General features: G+C 30.3%; 2 protein-coding genes across 2 annotated transcripts; both read right to left on the bottom strand.

The window, feature by feature from the left end:
- Positions 1–8,125: 8,125 nt before the first annotated feature.
- On the bottom strand, positions 8,126–9,707 carry LOC110665309 (glucan endo-1,3-beta-glucosidase, basic isoform). Its single transcript, XM_021825367.2, has 2 exons — positions 9,560–9,707; positions 8,126–9,247 (listed from the first exon to the last, which is right to left on the bottom strand). Exons 1-2 carry the CDS (start codon positions 9,648–9,650, stop codon positions 8,301–8,303), a joined length of 1,038 nt encoding a protein of 345 aa, XP_021681059.2. The 5' UTR covers positions 9,651–9,707; the 3' UTR covers positions 8,126–8,300.
- A 3,968-nt stretch (positions 9,708–13,675) lies between these two features.
- Positions 13,676–15,490, bottom strand: LOC110665308 (glucan endo-1,3-beta-glucosidase, basic isoform). Its single transcript, XM_021825366.2, has 2 exons — positions 15,095–15,490; positions 13,676–14,789 (listed from the first exon to the last, which is right to left on the bottom strand). The coding sequence occupies exons 1-2, from the start codon at positions 15,183–15,185 to the stop codon at positions 13,849–13,851; spliced, it is 1,032 nt and encodes a 343-aa protein (XP_021681058.2). The 5' UTR covers positions 15,186–15,490; the 3' UTR covers positions 13,676–13,848.
- Between the last annotated feature and the right edge of the window lie 1,367 nt (positions 15,491–16,857).

Here is a 16,857-nt window from a genome sequence, read left to right as displayed (position 1 = left end):
TTATGAGAGAAGCTCATAGTGCTAGGTATAATGTGCACCTTGGTGCCACCAAAATATATCAAGATTTAAAGGTGTTTTGGTGGCCTTCTATGAAAAAGGAGATTACACAGTTTATGTCTGCTTGTGAGGTATGTCAAAGAGTAAAGCTGGAGCATCAGAAGCTAGTGAGAATGCTCTACCCACTACCCATTCTAAACTGGAAATAGGAATGCTCTACCCACTACCCATTCCAAACTGGAAATAGGAAAATGTGGCCATGAGCTTTGTTGTGGGGTTACCAGTAGTCTCCAACAGGCATGACTCGATATAGGTTATAATGGACAGGTTGACCAAGACTGCTTACTTCATTTCTGTTAGAGCTAACTATTTTATGAATAAGTTGGCTTAGGTTTATGTGGCAGTGATAATAAGGTTACATGGAGCTCCAGTGATAATAGTCTTCGATAGAGGATTACAGTTCACATCAAGGTTTTGGCACTGTTTTCAAAATGAGTTAGGTACCATGTTAGACTTTAGCACGGCTTTTCATTCTCAGACTGATGGACAGTCAGAAAAGACCATACAGACTTTAGAGGATATGCTAAGGATGTGTGTACTTGACTTTAGAGGATCATGAAAAAAGTACCTTCTCCTAGTTGAGTTTGCATACAATAACAGCTATCACTCTAGTATTGAAAGGGCACCGTATGAAGCTCTATATGGGAGGAAATATAGGTCTCCTGTGTATTGGGAAGAAATAGGTGAAAGAGCCTTAGTAGGAATGGAGTTAATGGAAATCACCAATCAAGCCATGCCTTTAATCAGGGCAAGGTTGAAGATAGCAGCCAGTAGACAGAAGAGCTACACAGATCTTCCTAGGAGAGAAGTCATTTTCTAGGAAGGGGACATGATGCTTCTAAAAGTATCTCTAATAAAGGGTGTTATCTAGTTTGGAAAGAGAGGCAAACTAGCTCCAAGATATATTGGACCATATAAAGTGCTACAAAGGGTCAGGAATGTATCTTATAAGTTAGCTTTACCACCAAAAATGGAAAGAATCCATTTGGTGTTCCATGTTTTTATGTTGAGGAAGTTCGTGTCAGATCCAAACAAGGTTATAAATGAATCGGACATGAAAATTTTGGAAGATCTTTCTTATACTGAACAACCTTTTCGAATCATGAATACTCAAATAAGAAAGCTCAGGAAGAAGGAGATACCTATGGTCAAAGTGTTGTGGAATCACCATAACATGGAAGAGTACACGTGGAAAACTTGTGATTCCATGATCTAATAATATCCCCACCTTTTTTCTAGGTATGTTATACAAGTTATGATTGTTATGTGTTTATTTTAACATTTGAGGACAAATGTTCTTAAGGAGGGGGGGGGGGGGGGGGAGTGTAATAATCGCCATTTTTCGATGTTGGAATATCTATCCTTGATGGAATATTATGGTGGAAATTTAAACTTTCACTAATAAGGGAGTGGCAGAAAGATATGAGAATATGTTTCTGTATGTGTGTTTGAGGTATTCCAAATGCATTTAAAAAAAAAGTAAAAAAAGTAAAAAATGTTTTAAAGGTTTTTATCCCTAAAAGTTTTTAAGTGGTTGTTTTAGGCAGAAGAAACTTCGACAGCTGATGGATGGACTTTCAACACCTAAAGTCCTTTTTATGGGTCAAATACCCATTTGGACAGAATGGATTCCGACAGCTGAAAGTCTCTCGACTATCAAGGGTATAAGAGGGACCAAGGCCCATGTTTCTGCCCAAAATACTTGGGTTTTTTCTTCTTCTCTCTCTTCCAACTACTGGAGCATACAAGAAGCTCTTTGAAGAGATTTCTTTGGGTTTTTCAAAATCTAGAGGTGGATTCTTTCATAAGTTTAGGAGAGTAGATTTAAGCTTTAAGGCTTTGATATTCTCACCTCCAAGCTCCAAGAAAAGAGGTAACATTCTTTTCTTCTTGATCTAACAGGTATATCTAAGAAAGTTGACGAGGGATTAAGTTTCTATAATGTCAATTTCATGTAAAGTTGTTTTTAAGATGAGTTTTGGGAAGTTTATGCATATTAGGGTTAAGGTTTTGTGATTTATGTTGAAATTGCATGTTTTTTTTGTTAGGTTAGTTATGTTTAAGTGTTATGGGTCTTAAATGGCTAGTTCCTCTTGATGGATTTGAAGAAATCCATAAATATGCTATGTTGGGTTTAGAGAAAACCTAGGATTTGAGTTTTTTTTATTAATGTGTGTGGGTATTAAGTATAATTTCAAGTTGTTTTAGGCCCTAGAAACTTATTTGTATGGTTGTGTTGATTTTTGGAACTTTAGAATGAATTTAGATGTTAATAGGAGAAGGATTCTATAGGTTTTTGACTTGCGAATTCTGAAAATTTCTAAGTTTAGCTATCGAAAATCATAGGTTTAGCAATCGAAACATGCAGTTTCTAAAAAAATATGAAATTTTCTAGGTTTGGTAGCCAAAGTCTAAGACTTTGGTAGCCACAGTGGCCACTGCCCAAAATGGGCACCCAATGTTCTAGGGTTTGGCAGTTGAAACCTAAGACTTTTGCAGTTGAACTTGGTTCTACCTACTTTATTTTTCCTTCGATTCCAAGATTCTAAAACCTAATTTCATGGTTCTTAAGGGCCTAGAATAAGATGTTTATTATGTACATAAAGTTTTAAAGCCTTTTATAACTCTCTAGGGTCCGATTTTATAAGATCAAGCTTGAGGGACTCAGGAAGTTAAGGATCTGAGGATAGCTACTGTTTGAGTTAGGTGGTTGATATGCTACAAAAGGTGAGTAATTCTAATCTTAATAAATGTAAACTATTAAATTTAATTTATGATCATCTTCATGCATCATGACATTTTTAATTAGGATATATGTATCTAGAATATAAAGATGTTGCATAATTGCATAATTGTTGTTGGTGCATTGATAGATGATGGATGACCCACTAACTCTCCCCGTATTTATGACTACATTATGTTATATATGTCATGGATCCATAAAAATTCCATAGGGAGATCTTTACGATGCTCCATCAAGGGAGATCTCTATGATGCCCCGGTTGCATGACACATGTCATATTTTAAGCAAAAGTCTTGAGAAGCCTTTATATGAGCTAGGCACATTAGATTTGGAGAGTTATTAGTGACAATTTCATCTTAAGTGAAATGTTTATGATATGAAAATCCATTCAAATGATGCATTGCATATGTATGAAATAAATGATATAATTAATGTTAGTTAGTTTACTCACTAAGCTTGTTTAAGCTTGCCCCTTTTCTCTAACCCCTTGATGCAGGTTTGCAGGATTAAAAGAGTTCTTTGAAGAGAGGTCATTACAGATAGTTTTAATAATCTTCTTTATGTATAATATATGGGTAGATGGACATATAAAATGTGAATGGATAGTACTGTGCTGGTAACGATAGAAAATTGGAATTTATAACATTTGAAGTGTGAGGGATGATGTTTATGCTTATGTTTATGTTAACTCTTTTGGAAGTGTATATGATAAATCGTTACGTTTTAGTGATTTTCTATGTATATTAAGATTCAAATTATGAACCCCTTTTATGTTAAAGATGTTTATGTGTGGATGAAAAGACTAAATGATAATGGTTTGTTATATGTTCGAGTGTTGATAGTACAGATGTTAAAGGTATATTCACATGCTTTAGGCTTGCTACGAGTTTTTATAACCTTAAACTGACTCGATCCCTAACGGTCCCTAGCGCCAGTAGTTACAATTTGGTTCTTCTCCCATTGTTTCCCATTGCTTGCTGCATAGGTTAATAAATATGTTAAAAAATTAAAAAGAACACAAAATGGAATAAAAGAAAAAGGTTGTAAACACACTTATTTGTCAATATGTTTGAAATCACACTAATGGTGGTTGCGCACAGTTGACTGTGTCTTTTTGTTAGCAAATTTAGTTCAAATCTAGAGTCATAGCCCATTCTTAACCGATTAGGAATTTATTTTTTCTTTTTTGCTTCTACTTTTTATTCTTAACGCTTTTTCACCTTCTAAGTTCCTTCAAGTGACGTAGCACATTTGCTACACAAATTTATGATTATGTGAGTAAATAAAAAAAAGGAAGAACAAAATCGAAGAATAGGGAGGCATGTAAATACACTTATCTGTTAAAAATCTCTCGATCAGTTCCAATACGAGTTGCATAGCATGTAAAAGCCCTGATTTACTGAGAATCTTTCAATTTGACTTAATTTTTTCCTCCTTTTGTGATGCGATTACATGAGAGAGTGTGATTCTTTATATCTTTAAAATTGCAGCTAGAAAAATTGAAATTATTATATGTAAAGTTGCGATGAGAGAAATTAAAATCATGGAGGAGTGAATAGGGACTGCGTTGTGGAGCCGCAGCAGAAAGCGTCAGAGGGAGCAAGTAGAAGCCTAGGGTTTCTTCTAGAATCTTGAGATTTTATATGTGTGAATGAGCGGATCAGATTCATGGTGTTCTAAAGGGGTGGTCTTGACACAACCGAGTAATAAGAGAGGGAAAAAAATTGCCATTATTTATAAAAGTTTGTCTTATTTTAGTTTTTTTTTTTTAATTGTACTCTTACTCTGTGAATGATGAATATTTTGATAAAATATAAATTTAAGATTCATAAAATTACATTTCATTATCAATGATGATTTATAAATTTAATGAATTAATAGAATAATTTTACTAATTTTACAAAAAAAATTATTGTTTAAACAATAAATTATATATTTAATTAATATTATCATTGATTGTAACTAAAAAATGTTTTTTTTTTATAATTTATTGTTTATTAATTATTAGAGTTTAAATTATATAATTTAACAAAAACATTATTGTTTAAATAGTAAATTTTATATTTAATTAATATTATCATTGATTGTAACTAAAAAATGTGTTTTTTTTTTTTTTTGCAATTTATTGATTATTAATTATTAGAGTTTAAATTGTATTTTTTTGAGTTATAGTTAATTTTAATTTAAATTTAAAGTCTTTATAGTCTTTTGCACTGCTTTGCAAGTTTTTAAGTTTTATAGGGACTTTAGGTCTTTAAGATGTATGTTCAATTGTAATTGATGTGGTCAGATTGACTTATAAATTTCTCCATTTCCTTACTATTGTCTTTTACATTAGCAAAAGGAACAGTTCATTTACAATTGATTTATAAATTTATCCATTTCTTTTCTTCAATTTTTTCACTGCTTTCAGGATTTTTTGCGTCTTTGTGCTAAGCTTTCTACTTTACTTTGCAATTACAAACTTGTACATAATTTTTCAACAGGTCATTGCTTCCTTTTGAGGGCCTTTGGGTTCTTAGAGTTGTATTTTTGTTTTTGTCTTTGCCTGTTCTTTCATTTCCTTACTATTGTCTTTTACATTGCTTTTAGTGTTTCTAGGTGGATTTTTTTTAAGCTTTTTGCTCTATGTTTTATCTTTCTTATTTAAGAATGGCAATGAATTAAATTTTTGTTAATATTTAATCTGATCAAATTTTAATAAGACTAATTTAGATAGTATATAATCAGATTTGAAATGAGTTTAAATTATTAATTTAGATAGTCAATAATTAGATTTGAAATGGGTTCAAGTTTAAAATTTAATGTCAATGACGGATTCAGATAGAATTTAAATTTTACATATTAGATATCCGTTGCTCGAACCCGTTTATATAAATATTTAATTTAATATAAAATATATATTTTTTTATAATAATATTTATAAATTTTTATATATTTTATTTTATTTAAAATAAATTAAAATATTTATAAAATTATTAAATTTTTAAAATATAAATTATTAATAAAAATATTTTTTATATAAATTATTAATTAAAATATATAAAATTAAATGAATCAGTGAATTTATGAGATGCATCTAAATAATTAAAAATAAATTTTAATTAAATTTAAAATAAAATTAAATTTTAAAAATATTAATCAAATTTAAATTATAATTTTTATAAATACTCTATCCTTACACTCCCTATCCTTGTCAGTGCTTTACAATTACAAATTTGTGCATCAATTTTCAACGGGTCATTGCTTCCTTTGAATTTCTCTTTGTTGGCTTTTGTACGCGTTTTCAGACGCGGTGTTTTTTAAAGAATTAATTTAGTGTTTTTAGTAATATTATAAAAAATATATTATTTAAATATTTTTCCCGAATTAGTTAAATATAATTATTTATAATTTAATAATTGATTAATATTAAATGTGATAGTTAATTGTAACTTTAAAAAAAATTATTTGAATTTTATTGATTATTATTATTATTATTATTATTATTATTATGCTTTAATTATTAATGGTAAGATTATATTTTTTAATAAAATATTTGAAAAATATAAAGATAAAATTCCGAAAATTATATATGATTGTCGATAATTTATATATTTAATGAATTGATAGAGTACTTTTAACAATTTTTCAAAAACATAATTGTTGATGTAATTTTGTTTTTAATTTGATTTTAAATGTAATTATTGATTATAATTAAAAAATATGTTTTTTGTTTCAGGTCCCCAGCCGTACATTTCTTGAAGCTGTACTGTATGTATTGTTTTACTTAAATATATAAATTATATTTCTAAATTAATTATGCTCACATGTTCTATAGATTAATATTATTGCTTTTGATATTAAATCATCTTTAACTTTATAATGGAGTTGAATGTCTACTTTAAAGTCTCTTAATGATTTAGAATTTAACTTGTTGATATTGACATCTCAAAGTTCAATTTTTATGCAAAGCCCGCTTTTAAAAAAGTCAAAGGTAAATATTAAAAAAAAAAAAACTTGATTTGATGGATGCTGAAGAAAATAATGTATTAATTGGAATACCAAACTTAGGTTCTTCTTAAACAATGTGATTTCACATCAAGAAGATGCTGAAACATTAACTTTGAGTTAAATCGAATCAACTATCAAGAAAGCACAATTGGAGTATCCCTTAGAAAAGTTTCAAATTTATAATTTTTTTAATTAATATATGCTAATTTTACTTCATGCCACTCATATAAGAAGAAGCCAAAGAAAGAACAAAGCTAATTTTCAATTGCAAATAATATATAGTATTTCTATAGAGTTAGTTGTATTAATTTATATAAATATTTAGTCTTTTAATTAATTTTAATTATATTTTTATAGTTTATTTAGCTAAAAGTTAATTTATCTCTTTTTAATTGATATTTAATTTTTTTTAGGAAAAAATATAAAGATTAATGAAAGTTGAAGAGAAGTTGAAAATTTAGCAGAAAATCTCATCCTTAATAATGAGATTCACACGGTCAGCTGTGGAATTGAAAAAATAAGCATGACCTATTGTGAGATAAGTGTAGGGCGCATGGCCAGCCATGCTCGTAGGATGCATTCTTATGGCTAGTCATGTGCCCTACACTTATTCCACAGGAGGCCATGCTTGTTTTTTCAATCTCACAGCTGATCATGTCAATCTCATGGCTCATGGCTGAGGGTGAGATTTTCTACCAAATTTTCAACTTCTCTCCAACTTTCACAAATCTTTATAATTTTTTCTAAAAAGAACAAATATCAATTAAAAAGAAAGAAATTAACTTTTAACTAAATAAACTATAAAAATATAATTAAAATTAATTAAAAGACTAAATATTTACGTAAATTAATACAATTAACTCTATAAAAATACTATATATCAGAATGCTACTAAACTGAATGATCATTGATATTGTAAAACTATTTTTGTAAGAAATTTTAATTTGTGTCTCCTACTATTATTACTTTTAAAGATAATCATATATGTTGTATGATAATCCCACTGCATCACATGGGTAACATTCTAGTATTATATAATAGAATCGAATTTTAAGTTATAAAAAAGAAAATTTATATTCTTATTAATTAAATTAACCCTACGTATCAGTTTATTTTCGCGTTTTGTTATCTAAACATTAAACTTTACGAGTTACTAAAAACATGGACAAATTATAGAACTTCACTAACACTTTTTTTTAATAAGCCAAAATTTTAATAATGAAATGAATCCAGAAAAAAATTTAGCATGGTCATTGCTTAGCTAAACCCAGCTGATAGGCTTCCCTGAAACACCCAACCACACATTTGTCTTATGAAAGACGACAAATACAATAGAAACAATCAAGGCTATGGAAGCACGCTTGAGTATCCAACATATGCCTTATGAACCTTTATTAATTTGGTACGCATATATATCCTTCCCTCATCTAAGAGGGATCGAAATACATGCTCTTATTTAGTAATGATTAGAAATTCCCTTAAGTGCTTCTTGATTTCTGGCACCCTTTCAATTGAAATTGACACGGTATTTATGCTCTTTGTTTGGAGAAAAAAGTCCCCAGTGTTTCTCCAACTCTGGGCTTTTGTTACCCTCATCAAACATGGCAAAAATATAAGTTTCTATGGGATTTCCAGGCTTCTTTGGAGTCCCTTCTTTAACATGTTGAATCAAGTTGTTATTGTAAGTTCCTGCATTTTCAACTGATGTCCCAAAATCTCCGGCAGTCGGCCAACCACTTTCTGATACCACAATCTCCAAAGAATCTCCACCAGCCTTCTCCAAGGCAGCATATACAGCATCAAGCATCGCATCGAAAAGGTTTTGATAACTATATGGCGGATCAGAGACAACTGTTGATGAAGGCTTGAAAAGAGCATAATCAAGACTAATATTTCCTGAACTATCTTTATAACTGAAGTATGGATACAAGTTGAGGAGCAATGGGGATTGGTTATCCACTAGAAATTTGATGAGAGGATCAAGAATTGGTCGATATTCCTGCTTGAAAGAGCCTTTAGAGGGAGGGAAGGACTCTCCAAGGCTCCTGGTATCAATAGCACTTGAAACTTTAATATTTCCAAGACCAGCAGAAGAGAGTGCACTGCGAATATTTATCATGGCAGGGACTAGAAATTGTGCAAATGAATCAGAGGGCATGACCTCATTTCCAACTGCAATGTAACGAAATCTAACATCCCCAAAGTTCTGTACATTATTTTGCACCCATGTATCTGCCTCAGCTTGATTAGTAGCAATCTTTTGAAGAAGGTCACCATCATTTGGAACTCCAAGTATGAGCTCGATGTTGGAGCCTCTAAGGGCTTGCAGAGCATTTGGGTTTGGATCGTAGAGTCTCATTCTGCGAATGTTATTCTGATTGTAGAGATCTATAACTTCTTCTGCTGGTGGCAGGTCATTGCCATTCATTCCATAGCAAACACCTATCTGAGCACCTTCATCAAGAGTTAACAACTAATACATTAGTCATAATTTATAAATAGGCATAACTTGGATTGTCATAATTCATGCGAATAATTAGCGTTTAAAGTAAGATTCTACAGCGAATTAAGCATAATTTGATTGATCTGTTTACTTATAAAAATGTGAGATCTCGTGTTCATTTGTATCTATCTATTAAATATTGATAAAATTATTAGATGGAGTGTGATTAGAGGATAGGTTAACCTAATTATATAGGATTGGCTTATTGGCCTCTTAAACTAAAAATAAAAATAAATATAAAAAGAGCTGTAACTGGGTTATACCTGTTGCATCAATGCTAGCCAACAGCAATCCAACAAATAGAGTTATGGAGAGTTTGGAAGAGCATTTGCCAATTAAATAGGAACTTGCCATCTGTAGAGAAGCTATAGAGAATAAACTGAAGGGACTGCAAATGCATTGCCTACTCCTACCTATTTATATAGAAAAGGAGCTCTGTATTTCCTTTGGCAGGTCAATCACTCCATAGGAACTGCAATTCAATTGCAAAAATTTTCCACAACTGTTTCCATTAGCCATTTATGGAGAAGGGACCATATTTCCATTGGCTGGTCCTTTGAAACTGCAAAACAATAGCAAAAATTTTCCACAAATGTGCCCATCAGCTAGTAATTGCAATCTAACTTCATGTCTTTTGGGACCTTCTTATACGTATATGGACCTTGAAAAATTCCTACTCACACTAGAGTGTTCATACACCTAACCAATTAAAAACCATGAACATGCATATATCTAAAGGACCTAACATGATTTTAATTAATATGTCATTTATTATTGGCTTAGCGCATACGCTGGGGTGTAAGGAAGACTAAAAAAGTATTATACTTTCTTTTGCAAGTCAATCACTCTAGAAATTGCAATAAAAGAGGAAGAATTTTCCACAAATAATTCGCCCACTACCAGCTGATATACAAAAAGCATGTGCAAGCGCTAACGATATGTAGACCCAATTAATAAGAATAAATCACAACTAATTCATTCTTTTAGTGTTTATATATATATATATATATATATATATGTATGTATGTATTCAATTAAAAAATATAAATCACAACCAAATAGATTTTTTTTTAATTGTTGTCTTATGTTATTTAATCTTTTTAATTTTATGCATCATTGTCAATTTAAAGTGAAGAATATGCTAATTAACTTTAAAAAAAAACTACCTCATTAATAAATTTTTTTAAATGCATATATGATTTTATTAATGAGAAATGGGAAAAAAACCATCAATAAAAGAAACACTGAGTAAGGTACATCTAGAGAGAAGAAACAACCAAAATAAACAAAACTAATAGCCCAAAGAGAAGCAAAACAAAGAGTCCAACAAACAAAAAGAATACTGGGTAAAGGCACATGAGAACAACACAATCCCAGAAAAGGAGCACAAGAGCATTCACACGCGAGCCACCTAGCAATCACATCTGGGTTAATTCCAGCTCCACGCCAACAGCCTTCACAGGAGATAACATTCTTTCTTGTTGACATTAATAAAAATATAAGAAGATAGTTTGCTTGTAAATGTTTTTGACAAGAATTAAAGAGGCAGATTTAATATCACTGTAATGAAATCATTCATAACAAAATAATAATTGTTTAAAAAAATTAATATTGACACCAAATTAATGCTCACAAGTCTCTGTCCACGGGGATCATGACATATTGTTCATTTGCTCTTGCCTAAATCACATTTATTTATGGTTCGTTATCAGTGCAGTAGCGAAGAGCCTTACACAATTTTCAATTTTCATAGTTTAAAATTCTGTTCATTTTGAGAAAAATAACTTGAATATAGAAAACATATTTCATGGAAATTATTTTGTAAGAAAATATTGTTTTTGAAAATATTTTTTATTTTTATTTAAAATGTCAAACTAATGGAATGTATTTATATTATGTATATATAAATATTTTTCATATTTTAATGTAATTGACAAAGTTTAAAAAATGAAGCCATTTTCTTTAAAAATAATTTAATTTTTCCTTGATTAGATTAACCTATTTATTAAATGCTCAAACGCTAAAAGATACAAAAAATGTTTTTCCACAAAATATTTTCCATTTCCACAAAACAGAGTATAAATAAAATTTTAACAAAATGTAGCTAAAATCATGATAACAATTGTAAAAAAAGTAATGATTTCCATTTATATTTTTCTGAAAATAGGACCCCAAACATTTATGTGAACAAGTTCAAATTGGGAAATAGTGTTAGATGCATTTTCAGACGATAATCTTATTTGTTTAGCTTTGAGAGACAGGTAGAACATGGAGATTGAGTTTTATTGAAAGGAAACAAAAGATGAGGTTGCAAAACAGCTCATCTATCATATGAGAGATGACTCAATCCATGATGGAAGGGTGGCCATGGTTCGGTTTCGAACTAGAAGTGAACCAGAACGAGCTTGGTCAAAACTAAACTGAAACAGTCGAGACTAGAACCAACTTCGAACTAGACCGAAGCTGCCCTTTTGCGGTTTGGTTCAGGTTCATATTTTTTAAGAACCATGAACTAGTGATTCCAAACCGATTAAACCGATGGTTTCGAACCAAATCAAACTGGTAGTTTAATTAAAAAAGAACTTAATAAGTATCTCATTCCACTCCTAATTTATTTATAAAAATCTCAAATTCTCTACACGATTACTTTATATATTCTCTTTAATTCTCAATACTTTCTTAATTTCTATAGACAATTATTTTCTACACTCTCTTTAAACTCTCTAAATTTCCCTATTTTATTATTTTCTACACTCACTGAAATATTCAACACTATCTCAGTTACTATATTATTAGTTTAACTAATTATTAGATACACTAAGAGCACAAAAAATTGTGTTATCTCTCTCACAGAAAAGCGAGCCCTCCTTATAATAAATAGAGTAAGTCCCACATGGTTGTGAGAGATGATGTATGTGTATTCGGTACATCTAATAGTTTCTTATTATTTTATATCCTTAATAAAATTTATAATATCCTTTATTTTTAGTTTTTCCTCTTTTATATTTTTTTTAATTATCAAAATTTATCATAAGATTTTTAGAAAAAGAGCAAGCAATAGAGTTGGAAACATCACTTGAGCGATCTGTCATGAAAGGGGTCTCTTTTTCGAGATTGGATAGATGTCTATAATAAGGAGATTGGCACCTGTGGGGATCGAAACAACCGGAAATCATGCGGTAGATCACACCTGAGATTAAGCATAATAATTATATATGTTCCGTTGTAACCTAAACAAGGAAATAACGAAGATCCAGTCGAGATTTCGAATAATTACCATCCTAATTCCTATATAAATAGATATGAAGCTCAGCATAAAGTACATTTTAAAAATTGAATGGAGCAATATACTTTTTGCGGTCTTCAATAGAATCCATTACTGACTTGAGCAATGGAGTGACTGCATGACAGTCACCAATCCTCACCTTTCTTCTTATTTTCAGGTCACCCAAGAGTCAGCCATTAGGCATCAATTGAGTACCCAGGAATCCATGGCAACATCACTTTTCTCCAAGGGAATCAAACTCAGTAGCTGATGTACTAGCAAAGCAAGGTGTTTGGCATAAGGAGGACTTCATTGCTTTCTTCTAAGTTCTGTACTTTGTTTGTTGAGATTTATTTGTATAAAGTGGGTCTTCCTACTTGATTTAGATGGCTGGCTTTTAAGTTGTTTCAAAAAACTGTTATGTTATGCTTGTTTTGTTGCTATTGATTGCTTAGGTAGATTAATTCAGTTTCTAGGCTTGTATTTTGTCTTGCTCTAGGCTTTTTCTCGTAGCATGTGTTATTCTAGGTTGAACATACTGGGAAGGTCAGATAATCGGGTTTTAGCCCCACTTCCCGTTCTAAATTTTTCATATATATTAAGAAAATATATTGCTTATCGAAAAAAAAAAAAAAAAAAAAAAAAAAAAAAAAAAAACTATAGCTACTATTTTGTCAGATTTACAACTGAGAAAAGAAGAAAGAAAATAAGCAGGAAAACAATTGATGTTGACTTTTGTAATTGCCCCACCAACAAGAACTAGCTACCTAAAACAGTTACTGTAAAAATAGCAAACTAAATAAATTTGAGAATTAGCTAGCTAAAGTAATGTTTGAACTGTATAGCTCTATTGATCTGCTTGATTTTGGACTCAATCTGCTCACTTCATTGTTTTCCAATAATTTTAAGTGTTTACGTTCCTACATTGATTTAGTACGTTCAAGTTTTAATAATTCTAAAATGATATGTGATAGAATCGAATGAATTTTAGATAATAGAAACGAAAAATTTTCATTCTTGTTTATTAAATTAATCCTATTGATCAGTTTATTTTAGCGGTTATTTAAACATTACAAGTATATCTTACTAAAACAAGGAGAAATGTAGAACTTCATTGACACTTCTTAACCACACATATGAATATCCCATGTGTGTGAAGCTTTATTAATTAGGTATAAATATAGATCTTTCCCTCATCTTTCAAGGGGGGAAATACATGCGCTTATTTAGCAATGCATATATAGAATTTCTCTTATAATTAAGTGCAACATAACTATAGGCACTCTTTTAATTGAAATTGACTGGGTATTTAGGCTGTTTGTTTGGAGAAAAGAGTCCCCAATGTTTCTCCAGCTCTGGGCTTTTGTTACCCTCATCAAACATGGCAAAAATATAAGTTTCTATGGGATTTCCAGATTTCTTTGGAGTCCCTTTTTTCACATGTTGAATCAAGTTGTTATTGTAAGTTCTTGCATTTTCAACTGATGTTCCAACATCTCCGGCAGTTGGCCAACCGCTTTCTGATACCACAATCTTCAAAGAACCTCCACTAGCTTTCTCCAAGGCAGCATATACAGCATCAAGCATCGCATCAAAAAGGTTTTGATAACTATATGGTGGATCAGAGACAACTGGTGATGAAGCTGTGAAAAGAGCATAATCAAGACGAATTTGTCCTGAATTGCCTTTATAACTGAAGTATGGATACAAGTTGAGAAGCAATGGGGATTGGTTATCCACTAGAAATTTGATGAGAGGATCAAGAATTGGTCGATATTCCTGCTTGAAAGAGCCTTTAGAGGGAGGGAAGGACTCTCCAAGGCTCCTGGTATCAATAGCACTAGAAACTTTAATATTCCCAAGACCAGCAGAAGAGAGTGCACTGCGAATATTTATCATGGCAGGGACTAGAAATTGTGCAAATGAATCTGAGGGCATGACCTCATTTCCAACTGCAATATAACGAAATCTAACATCACCAAAGCTTTTTACATTATTTTGCACCCATGTATTTGCTTCAGCTTGATTGGTAGCAATCTTTTGAAGGTCAGTATTTGGAACTCCAAGCATGAGCTCGATGTTGGAGCCTCTAAGGGCTTGCAGGGCATTTGGGTTTGGGTCGTAGAGTCTCATTCTGCGAATGTTATTTTGATTGTAGAGACCTATAACTTCCCTGGGCGGTGGCAGGTCATTGCCAAGCATTCCATAGCAAACGCCTATTTGAGCACCTGCATCAAGTGTTAGCAACCAATACATTAGTCATAATTTATAAACAGGAATAACATGGATTGTAATAGTGCGTGCAAATTTTTAGGGTTAAAGTAAAATTTTACTACAAATCAGGCATAATTTGATTAATCTCTTTACTCGCAGAAAATATTAAATCTCAAGTTTATATATGTCCATCTATTAAATAATAATAAAAGTATTAGATGAGTGCAATTAAAAAAATACAGATTAATCTAACGATGTAGAATTGACATATTGGCCTCTTAAAATAAAATAAAATAATCAGAAAGAGCTGCAACCGTACCTGTTGTATCAAGGCTAGCCAGTAGCAAACCAATGAGTAGTGTTAAGGAGAGTGTGGAAGAGCATTTGCCAATTACATAGGAACTTGCCATCCTTAAAGAAACTATAGAGAATAAAATTAAGGGAATTAAGGGACTCCAAATGTGTTTGCCTACTCCAGTACCTGCTCCTACCTATTTATAGAGAAAATGAGCTCTACATTTCCATTGGCTGCTCAATCAGTCCTTAGAAACTGCTAAATCAATAGCAAAAATTTTCCACAGATGTGTCCATTAGCCAGCAATTTGTTATCTAACAATTCTTGTCTTTTGGGACCTTCTTATCCGCATGTGCAACTTGGAAAAGTCTTAGCTTCACTAGCTTCTATTTCTAAACCATTAGCCACCTTATACACCACATCTTGACCTCAATTGTGGGTTTGGTTAATTTTGCCTATTAAAATCCTTATCAATGTTATAATTATTTGTTCTCTGAAATTATGTGAATAATTATTTATACTCGGAAACTAGGCATATATTATAATATTTCTATAAGATTCGACTTTTAGCAGCCTTGAAATTTAGTGTTATCAATTTGGTCTTATTTTAATCTATATATTGCTATTAAATTAGATAATTTTAATTTTGTTTTGATTTTTGTACTTAATTCCAAAAAAAAATTGTTAAATCATAGCAAGTATTTGTAACAATAATAAGCAATTTTTAAGTAGAGATTGTGTTTGATTTGATCACTTCCTTTTAATTTTTTATTTAAAATATATTTTTTAACTTATAAGTTAATTTAAAAATAAATAATTAATTATTTAATAAAATTACTTAAAATTAACTTTTAAATTATTTAAGTGTTTAGTTAAAAGATAATTAAAAGTATCTTAATTTATCAAAATAACCAAAAAGGATATATCATTGAATGTTGTGAATATTAAAATGAGGATAATATTGATATTTTAAAAAATTATTATGATAATGTATTTTTCTATTTACTTAAAATATAATTTTAAAATAAGTAGGTAAGTTATAAGTATCATATACAATTTTTAAGTAAGTTTTTAATTTATAAATCAAATTAAATATTAATTTATTTATAATTTTTTACTTATATATAGATTTAATTGATTTACAAGTCAAATAAAATACTCTCTAAGTTTAATATGTTATTTATAAACTAAATTATTGAAATCATTTTATGATAATATAGTTATAATTAAATATATGATTTAATTTTTATTTATTTTTCATGTTTATATAATTATATATAAATATATATAATATGATGTGGAGCAATTTAATTTAATTGATTTAGTTTATAGATGTAGGTTGAGTCTCCCTAAAATTCTCTAAATAATAATAATAATAAAATGACATAAATTCCGTACTGAAAAGTCTCCATTTGTCGTGACAACCGATGATTGCGGAACCTGCATGCAACTTGCACCTATCACGGGTTCCTAGAGGAATAATCTTGTTGAATGGTAGATCACATGTAATGCTAAATCAAATTTAGGAAAATACATAGAAGAAACAAAATTTTTTTCTTTTTCATAATTTGTCTTAATTGAATACGAGAAGTGTAATAAAACCTGTTTACTTTTTTTTTTTTTCTTCTTACGTAATTTACTCTAATTTAAGGTTTGAATTTGAGAATTTATAGTCCTTAATATGACTTTAGTGTCATTGAATTAAAGGTAAAACTTATTTATTTTAGTAAGTGCATTAATTATTAATGATCAGTTATTGAAGATTAATGATTAGTTGGTGATTATAA

This window comes from Hevea brasiliensis, chromosome 5 (genome assembly GCF_030052815.1).
Source record: "Hevea brasiliensis isolate MT/VB/25A 57/8 chromosome 5, ASM3005281v1, whole genome shotgun sequence".
Classification (NCBI taxonomy): Eukaryota; Viridiplantae; Streptophyta; class Magnoliopsida; order Malpighiales; family Euphorbiaceae; genus Hevea; species Hevea brasiliensis.
Note: the sequence above shows the minus strand (reverse complement) of the source record. Positions and strands in the feature narration are given on the sequence as shown.